This window comes from Garra rufa, chromosome 22 (genome assembly GCF_049309525.1).
Source record: "Garra rufa chromosome 22, GarRuf1.0, whole genome shotgun sequence".
In the NCBI taxonomy this organism is placed as follows: Eukaryota; Metazoa; Chordata; class Actinopteri; order Cypriniformes; family Cyprinidae; genus Garra; species Garra rufa.
The window spans coordinates 19741185-19751166 of record NC_133382.1 but is presented as its reverse complement, the minus strand read 5'-3'; the positions used below and the strand labels follow the sequence as shown (position 1 = coordinate 19751166).

The window sequence follows — 9982 nt, the reverse complement described above, 5'->3', positions numbered from 1 at the left end:
TTAAGTCATTTTAAAGGCTATTATTTGCTTGTCTATTTTGATTACCTCAAACAAATTCATTATAATTATCTGATTACTCGATTACTTGCCAGAATAATCGTCAGATTACTCTATTAACAAAATAATCGTTAGTGACAGCCCTATTGTAAGCGATGTAATGCTAAATTTCTTTAAATTTGCTTTCCATAATGGCCTGAGGGTGAGTACATTTTCAGCCAATTTTCATTTTTGTGTGAACTATTCCTTTAAGACCGATGTACCTCAAATGAATAGAGTACAATGCCGTATTATCAGCCATGCTATTGGGGATCATAAAGAGGGGAAAAAAAATTAGTTAGGGGGGGGGGGCCCGAGAGCAATCCCCATAGCACAGCTCTGTTCCCCCCTCAGTCTTGTTCAGCAAAAAAGTGCTATGAATAATGAAAATGGTAGAAAGCTCTTGATTAACTCATTCTTTGGAAAATTCAGATCCTTGTAGCTGTACAGGAGCTTTTTCAGTCTGAAGTTCACATACCTGGAGTTTAAGCAAGAGAAGCACCTAGCTTATAGCTATCTTAAACAGCAACTTGGTCAACTATTTTCAGATGGGTAAAAACCCTCATGCTGTTACCTCATGTAATTTGTATTTGTGGATTTGGAGATTTATATTAACCCTTACAAAGAGTGGAAATAGCTAACTATCTCTTTTTTTTTTCATCTTCAAATCTCTAAAAATAGTGATTTACGAGAATTTGAATGTGAACCTACCAGGTTAACTGTGAATCCCTTTGTTTTACTTCTCATTAAATGGACAGCATATCAGCATATTAGAAGATATAAAAGAATCAGCTTTTTTTCTTTTTGGTCATTGTGCACCCATGTGTGAACATAAGTAGGCAAACTCAGAGACCAAGGAAAGCAGAATCCAAATGCAAGAGGTTAAAAGTACAAAATAAACAAACAAAAAAATACTAGCAAAACAAGGAATACAAGAAACAAAACTGAGAATACCAATACTACAGCTATACATTGACAATACCTGACAAAGAACATATAGGAAACAAGTAGACAGGCTAGTAGACTAACAAAACACAATCAGGTAACTAATCAACAAGAAAGAGACTACAAAGAGACTACAAAATGTGGCACAGGAAACAGGAACAGAAGGCATACGAAACATATAACACCATGTCTATATAATGCACTAAAAAAACACTTTCTTGCCCGGAGGATTATACTTTTTCAATGTAAACCACAGCCTGAGCTGCAAACGAGGACATCAACAGTCAGATTATGTTTAATTCCTCCAACATTTTAGGGATTATGTTTTATATGGCTTCATTTTATGTTTATATATGTATTTTTGGTATGCTTTTTAAGACATGCCTGTTCTAAAACATCTTATGAGCTTGTGTCACTCTCTGGCTCTCCCTTGCCCTCTAATTTTTAATGGTACTGGAAGTACATTATGCACATGATTAGATGTAAAATCTTTTTATCTGCTTGTGACAGTAATATTGGATGAGAGGATCACATCCTGAAAAGCCATAGTGGTTAATTAGTGGCATAGCCCATGAAATCATATAAATGTCAGGGATTGTGTGAGCAGACAGCTACCGAAAGGAAACTGCCATGTGAATGCCAACCATAAATGATATAGAAATGAGAGTCTGTATCTGATTTGGTGGATTTACAAGCATTAAATTCGAAATTCGAAAACTAAGCAAATAATTTTGTGGATTATAAGAGCACAAATAAAAAGAAAACTCTGTTTTTGTCTTTTTAAAGACTGCCTTAGTTAACCTGTCATCATCAGCATATTTTCACTATATAAAGACCCGCTAAGAAGATGATAGAAGATGTGAGCAAGATGATGCAATTCAACGCAATGTTAAAGTACAGACTGTCACATTTGTACTGCGTGTAAACTTTTTTAACTGAATTGTAACCATGGAAGACTTTTTTTAGGAGTGATATTGTTACAGAAACAAGTTTAAAGGGACCCAAAAATTAAAATTCTCATTACTGATGTCGTTCCAAACCCATAAACTCTGAGATTCTCATAGCTTCGTAAAATTATTACATATGGACTGTTTTACCAATTTCCTTACTACGTTTCTGGGAACATTTCAGTTTCACTACTGTCTATGAAAGGTCAGAAAGCTCTCAGATTATATCAAAAATATCTTAATTTGTGTTCCAAAGGTGAACGAATATCTTATGGGTTTGGAACAACATGAGGGTGAGTAATTAATGACAAAATTGTCATTTTTGGGTGCACTATCCCTTTAAGGTAGTTAAATGGATTTATAATTCAAATCAATCATCCAGCCTACATTTAGATGTAAAACATTATGCAAAATGCATGTATTTGAGGTCATTTAAGCATTATATACTATTATACAGGGTTATTATTTAGCTAAAACCATAGAAAAACATTTTCTTTCATTTAAATAAAAATACACTACCAGTCAAAAGTTTTTGAACAGTAAGATTTTTAATGATTTTAAAGAACTGGATTCAAAGATTTAAAATTTAAATTTTAAAATATGTTTACTGTGTAATATAACTGAATATCTTTTAAAATGTAATTTATTATTGTCTTCCAATCTTCAGTGTCATTTGCTGTTCAAGAAACATTTTTTTTATTATTGTCAATATTTTAAAAAGTTGAGTGTTTTTTTTAGGATTCTTCGATGAATAAAAAGTTCAGAATTTATATGAAATAAAAAGCTTTTGTAGCATTATACACTATACCATTCAATTTTTTATTTTTTATTTTTTATATTTTTTTTTTGGAGGCCGGAAGGTATAGAAATTAATACTTTTATTTAGAAAGGATGCTTTAAATTGATCAAAAGTGATGATAAAGACATTTATAATGTTACAAAAGATTTCTATTTCAGATAAATGCTGTTCTTCTGAACTTTCTATTCATCAAATAAACCTGAACAAATGCTGTTTTCTACATAATAATAATAATAATAAAAGTTTTTTTGAGCAGCAAATCAGAATATTAGAATGATTTCTGAAGGATCATGTGACTGGAGTAATGTCACATTAATAAATTACAGTTTAAAATATATTAAAAAAAAAACAGTTCTTTTAAATAGTATATATTTTTCAAAATTGTATTGTTTTTGCTGTACTTTGGATCAAATAAATGCAGACTTGGTAAGCAGAAGAGAGACTTCTTTAAAAAATATTAAAAATCTTATTTCTTAATTTAAAAATAAATTATAAAAATAATTTCAGCTTGCCAAAGCAACATTTCTTTAAAAAAATGTAAATATAAAAATAAAAAACGAATTCAAAATATTAATAAAAATTAAAATATTATCTCAATGACACTAAAATACTGTAATCCACTGCTATAAGACATGCAACCTGACAGTCTTTATACTTTCAGAGTGTCTTTATTTGTTTGTGACACAAACACATTTACATATAAATGAGCTTTATTTGAGGCAGAAAATTAACATTTCTAAATAAATACAACAGTAGCATAGATAAATCAGCATAACCTAAACCTACTAAACAAATCTAACTGTGAGAGATCACTAGGAATGTTTATCATATATAAAATTTAAGTTACAAACAGTGCGCACGTTTAAAAATTGGTTAAAAATCATATATATGTCTCATTGTGAACATGTTTGTTATGCTTACAGTGACTAAAGAGTTTAGACCATTTACCCTAAAACCAGTTATGAATTCTATACTGCTTGTTAATTACTATTAATGGTCATTTGTCACTTAAACCACATTCCTACTGGGTCCATTGCTGGTGACACCTGCACATTTTATAAAACATTCATTAGCTTCATCTGTGTGACTGTTATTGTGCTTACTGTGAAGTTATTGACCCCCTTAAACCCTCTTCACTATATATTCATGGCACTCTAGGATTGACATACATGTTGTTCTGAGTAAAGGTAAAGTTTAGATAACAACTTACAGCACTGAGAGAGTCAATAATCAGTAGAAAGAAAATGACTAAGGATTAAGGAAAGAGTGATTGAGTCATCTGAAAATGAGTTCTTTGCAAGCACAGTAAACAGTAAAGGTGCATACATTGTCTAATTAATTTACATATAAATAAGGGACTCTACATGACACTCTTCTAATTAGTAATAATCAGCATATTTTTAATAACTAGCAACCTAATTCTCATTTCTATTCCTCTTAAAGCATCTGAAGTAACAGATCATGTTGAGGTAGAACAGAGACACCTACAGACCAACGAATGGAATCCTGATACTATTTTCTTTGGTACATTTAATCTATTTAAAAAGTTGGCCTGTTTTTTAAAAATGAGTGCAATTCCCTAGTAATAATAATGCTACTTTGTAGTTTTATCAAATACATTTTAGGTTTGGTTGACTTGGGAAACATCCACAGGGGTTATTATAGTTAACATTTTGTTTTAACTAATAGTTTGTACCAGTAAATCCTATACAAGTCAACTGTAAAGATAAACTGGTTTATCGGTTCACACCACAGATCACTGAAGGACAGTTTAAAAGACTAAAACACTCGTCACTTGAGTTTGAAAAGGCACTGAGCAGAAAATCTGGAAGACTTGCTTTCATATATAGGCACAATGGGTCAAACCTAAGTAAACTATTATTATAAGTCTGATACACAAGCTTTATGACTGTTGTAATAATAATTTTTTAGATGCAGCCAGATTTACCACTGGCCATATCCATTCATGCCATTGTTCCCCGATGGAGTGACAGTGACTGAATCGAGAAAAGGACGGAGTGCTTGTCCAAAAGGTCTAAGGAGAAAGAGAAGTGTAATTCAATCCTGTTCTGCTCAACAACAACAACATTTGATTTTAAAATTGTAAGGGCAAACTTACGTAGAGAGCACCTCAGATGGGAGTTCAGTGATGTACGAAGGAATCTTAGTTCCTGTTAAAAACTGTGCGATCTCAGAGCTGAAGGTGTTACAGTTGTGTTCAAAAAGATGGTATTTTTCAGGCCTGGAAATAAAGAAATAAAGAAGGAAGTACAGGTTTGAACATGCATATTGTCATTTTTGTGCCACTTCTGCATATTCTACTTTATCTCTGCATGTTAAACTAATAAAATACACTATCAGTCAAAGGTTTTTGAACTGTTAAGATTTTTTTATGTTTTTAAAGAAGTCTCTTCTGCTCACCAATCCTGCATTTATTTGATCCAAAGTGCAGCGAAACAGTAAAATGTTTAAATGTTTTTACTATTTAAAATAACAGCTTTCTATTTGAAACTATTTTAAAATGTAATTTATTCCTGTGATCAAAGCTACATTTTCAGCATCATTACTCAGTCTTCAGTGTCACATGATACATTAGAAATCATTCTAATATGCTGATTTGCTGTTCAAGTATTACTATTATTATTATTCGTAACATTTTATGCTATACCATTCAAAATCTTGGCGTTAGAACTTTTTTTTTGGGGGGGGGGGGGTTCATACTTTAGCAAGAATGCTTTAAATTAATCAAAAGTGATGATAAACACATTTATAATGTTACAAAATTAATTTCTATTTAAGATCAATGCTGTTCTTCTGAACTTTCTATTCACCAAAGAAACCTGAAATAAACCTATCAGAGGTTTTCAACATATGTGACCCTGGACCACAAAACCAGTCATAAGGTAAAATTTTACAAAGCTGATATGTATACATTATATGAAAGTTCAATAAATATGCTTTCCATTGATGTGTGATTTGTTAGGGTAGGACAATATTTGGCCGAGATACATCTATTTGAAAATCAGGAATCTGAGGGTGCAAAAAAATCAAAATACTGAGAAAATCACCTTTGAAGTTGTCCAAATTAGGTTCTTAACAATGCATATTACTAATCAAAAATTAAATTTTGCTATATTTACAGTAGGAATTTTACAAAAAATCTTCATGGAACATGATCTTTACTTAATTACCTAATGATTTTTGGCATAAAATAAAAATAAAAAAATTTGACCCATGCAATGTATTTTTGGCTATTGCTACAAACATACCCCAGCGACTTAAGACTTTGGTTTTGTGGTCCAGGGTCACATATTGATAATAATAAATGTTTTTTGAGCAGCAAATCCGAATATTAGAATGATTTCTGAAGGATCATGTGACTGGAGTGATGATTCTAAAAATTCGGCTTTGAAATCACAGGAATAAATTACATTTTTAAATATATTCAAATAGAAAAAAGTTATTTTAAATAGTAAAAATATTTCAAAATTGCACTGTTTTTGGTGTATTTGGATTAAATAAATGCAGGCTTGGTGAGTAATAAACATTAAAAATCAGACTGTTCAAAAACTTTTGACTGATAGAGAATGCAGTTTCCTATTAAATGCACAAAAAAAAAAAAAAAAAGATATACTGACCTGTAAGTAGACTCCCTGAGCGATGACAGATATTCCTGAAAAAGATCCTGGGGAACTTCTGTGTTTCCAAGGTCCACTGTGGAATCAGGCATACCTAGAATAGTACCACCCTGAAACAAGACATCATTTTGTGATTATTATGGGTTATTAGGCTCTACTTGATGTCTCTAACCTACCTAACATAGTCTTTAACTTTTCAGATATACATTTCAGAGAAACAAATGCCTCATAAACCTCCACTGATCATCTCTTACCGGAAAGCAGCTTGTAATGCCTCCTCCTCCAAAGAAAAACTCTTCTCCATAAATCACTATAGAGGTGTGCCTTCATTAAGTAATCCAAAAACAACACATTATAACGAAGATGTGTTAAAATGTTTGTTAAATTAAAACAAATGTATAATAAAAGCATTGTCACTAGTGATCTTAGATCTTTGGCTAGAAAGCAAGTTAGCAAGTTTTCCAAAAAAAGAGTAATAAATATGCTCACCATATTCCCTCGACTTGCTTTCCTGTCAATTTAGATACAGAAGATTTGCAGTCATTTCTTTACATATTTCCAAAGACATTATAAAAAGTTTTGTTTTGTTTTTCTCAAGAATGAATACATTTCTATTCTAGAAGCATCACTTATTTCCTGAACAACTTTAGCCGAAACTTACCTAACATCATGGGACTCAGCTGACGGGCCAGTCCTTTTGACAGATCATAAATGTACAGCTTCACATTGTAAGAACTTCCGTCAGCCATCGCCACGGCTTTAGACAAACGTGTGTTTACAAACAAAATCGCAACTCTGCAGCTAGCAAACTGAAACTTAGCTTGAGATTCTCGCTCTGATTGAACTCGGAAATGCAGACTTTACTGTTTTGCTGGCTCACATTCCATCATCGCATTAAATAAACACGAGAAACGCATTTGTTATAGTTTTCAATTATTTTAGGAAAATAATAAACCACGGGTTGTTGACAAATACGACACAGCGTTCACGTCCGCCTTGTCACAGTGACTCAAGATATTTCGATACCGGTTATGACAAATGTGCTTATTCATTGGAGACCCGACCAATGGCAGCACAGATACATCTGTTCAACATCTGTAACAAACCTCCAAAACGCTAGATGGCGAATTGTATAAAAACGAGCATGACGGTGCTCATATCCACCACAGAATCAACTGGTAAGCGGAAGTCATGTTCAAGCTTCGGTTCGTTTGAACAGTGCATTTCAATAAACCGATTCCAAAACCCGATTGAACAATTCCTTCATTTACGTGCCGCAAAAACAGTGTTTAGAAAAGTTACTTTTTAAAGTAATGTATTACAATATTGCGTTTCTCCCTAAAAAAGTAACTAATTGCGTTACTTAATGACTTTTTATGGAAAGTAACGTACATGCACATCACTTTTGCGTTACTTTTTAAATCTGGGCAGGGCTTGTTTGTTTTTAATATTAAAAGCCTCAGGTTAAAGGAAAAGTAAATTCACGTCTGTCCATTAGAATGCAGAAGAAGAAAGTTTAACACTCTTTAGCAATAAAAAAGAACAAATGTTAGTTTATCTTGAGGAATAATTGCTTATTAATATGGTGAATTGGATCAGAGGTCAGCAGCAAAGACACTGGTTAATAAAATAGGATAAAATAAATTATATTTGTATTATTTAACATATTTAATTATTGCAAGTTTGCGTCATATTCTGAGTTGCATGTGACTGTTTTTATTCATTTGGAACGCTAAATCTTTTTTGTGAGTGAGATGAATTAATGCATGTTCACATTTATTCTACAATTAAAGTAACATCTTACTCTGATTTCTCTCAACATTGGGAAAGGAGAGCTTTCAATCAATAAATGGGAAAAATAAGTAACTGGTGTTACTGGTGTTAAAATAATTAACTAGTGTTACTTATTTGAAAAAGTAACTCTGTTAATTAAAAAGTACTTTACTAGTTATTTGAAAAAAAGTAATGTGATTATAGTAAATAACATCACATCCCTGATAGTACACATACATCATGGGGATGTCTATTTGATGTCTGCATTAACATTTGAAAGATGTAATTTTTGAGTGCTTTCTCATATATATATATATGCAATATGCCTGTTGGACGTTTGCTGTCATCTTACAGATGTCTGTCAGATGTTTGTACACATCAGATGCTTTTCAGATCAAGCACACGTACATCTGCAAGATGTCTTTTAAAGATCACTTGATCTGGAAAGCATTTCCTGTGTATAAACATGTGACAGACGTCTATAAATATTATTTTACATACATTCTAAATCATAAACATCTTAGACATCAAATATACATCTATTTGACATCTGATACAGAACATCCAATAGACATCTCCGTGATGTACAGTCGTGGCCAAAAGTTTTGAGAATGACACAAATATTAGTTTTCACAAAGTTTGCTGCTAAACTGCTTTTAGATCTTTGTTTCAGTTGTTTCTGTGATGTACTGAAATATAATTACAAGCACTTCATACGTTTCAAAGGCTTTTATCGACAATTACATGACATTTATGCAAAGAGTCAGTATTTGCAGTGTTGGCCCTTCTTTTTCAGGACCTCTGCAATTCGACTGGGCATGCTCTCAATCAACTTCTGGGCCAAATCCTGACTGATAGCAACCCATTCTTTCATAATCACTTCTTGGAGTTTGTCAGAATTAGTGGGTTTTTGTTTGTCCACCCGCCTCTTGAGGATTGACCACAAGTTCTCAATGGGATTAAGATCTGGGGAGTTTCCAGGTCATGGACCCAAAATTTCAACGTTTTTAGTCCCCGAGCCTCTTAGTTATCACTTTTGCCTTATGGCACGGTGCTCCATCGTGCTGGAAAATGCATTGTTCTTTACCAAACTGTTGTTGGATTGTTGGAAGAAGTTGCTGTTGGAGGGTGTTTTGGTACCATTCTTTATTCATGGCTGTGTTTTTGGGCAAAATTGTGAGTGAACCCACTCCCTTGGATGAGAAGCAACCCCACACATGAATGGTCTCAGGATGCTTTACTGTTGGCATGACACAGGACTGATGGTAGCGCTCACCTTTTCTTCTCCGGACAAGCCTTTTTCCAGATGCCCCAACCAATCGGAAAGAGGCTTCATCGGAGAATATGACTTTGCCCTAGTCCTCAGCAGTCCAGTCACCATACTTTTTGCAGAAGATCAATCTGTCCCTGATGTTTTTTTGGAGAGAAATAGCTTCTTTGCTGCCCTTCTTGACACCAGGCCATCTTCCAAAAGTCTTGGCCTCACTGTGCGTGCAGATGTGCTCACACCTGCCTGCTGCCATTCCTGAGCAAGCTCTGCACAGGTGGCACTCTGATCCCGCAGCTGAATCCTCTTTAGGAGACGATCCTGGCACTTGCTGGACTTTCTTGAACGCCCTGAAGCCGCCTTAACAAGAATTGAACCTCTTTCCTTGAAGTTCTTGATGATCCTATAAATTGTTGATTTAGGTGCAATCTTAGTAGCCACAATAGCCTTGCCTGTGAAGCCATTTTTATGCACCGCATTGATGGCTGCACGCATTTCATTTCAGGTCACCATGGTTAACAATGGAAGAACAATGACTTCAAGCATCACCCTCCTTTTAACATGTCAAGTCTGCCAT

At 33.5% G+C, this 9982-nt stretch overlaps 1 protein-coding gene across 1 annotated transcript; it reads right to left on the bottom strand.

The window, feature by feature from the left end:
- Positions 1–3375: 3375 nt before the first annotated feature.
- desi1b (desumoylating isopeptidase 1b) lies at positions 3376–7405 on the bottom strand. Its single transcript, XM_073828563.1, has 6 exons — positions 7027–7405; positions 6855–6876; positions 6620–6689; positions 6366–6475; positions 4847–4969; positions 3376–4762 (listed from the first exon to the last, which is right to left on the bottom strand). Exons 1-6 carry the CDS (start codon positions 7112–7114, stop codon positions 4672–4674), a joined length of 504 nt encoding a protein of 167 aa, XP_073684664.1. The 5' UTR covers positions 7115–7405; the 3' UTR covers positions 3376–4671.
- Between the last annotated feature and the right edge of the window lie 2577 nt (positions 7406–9982).

Bases quoted from the DNA above. Each gene is read 5' to 3' on its own strand.
- desi1b (XM_073828563.1), bottom strand. From the start codon at position 7,114: ATGGCTGACGGAAGTTCTTACAATGTGAAGCTGTACATTTATGATCTG. The intron at 6,877-7,026 runs GTAAGTTTCGGC...CTAAATTGACAG, and splicing joins GCTGAGTCCCATGATGTTAG to GAAAGCAAGTCGAGGGAATA. The intron at 4,763-4,846 runs GTAAGTTTGCCC...CTTTCTCCTTAG, and splicing joins CCATCTGAGGTGCTCTCTAC to ACCTTTTGGACAAGCACTCC.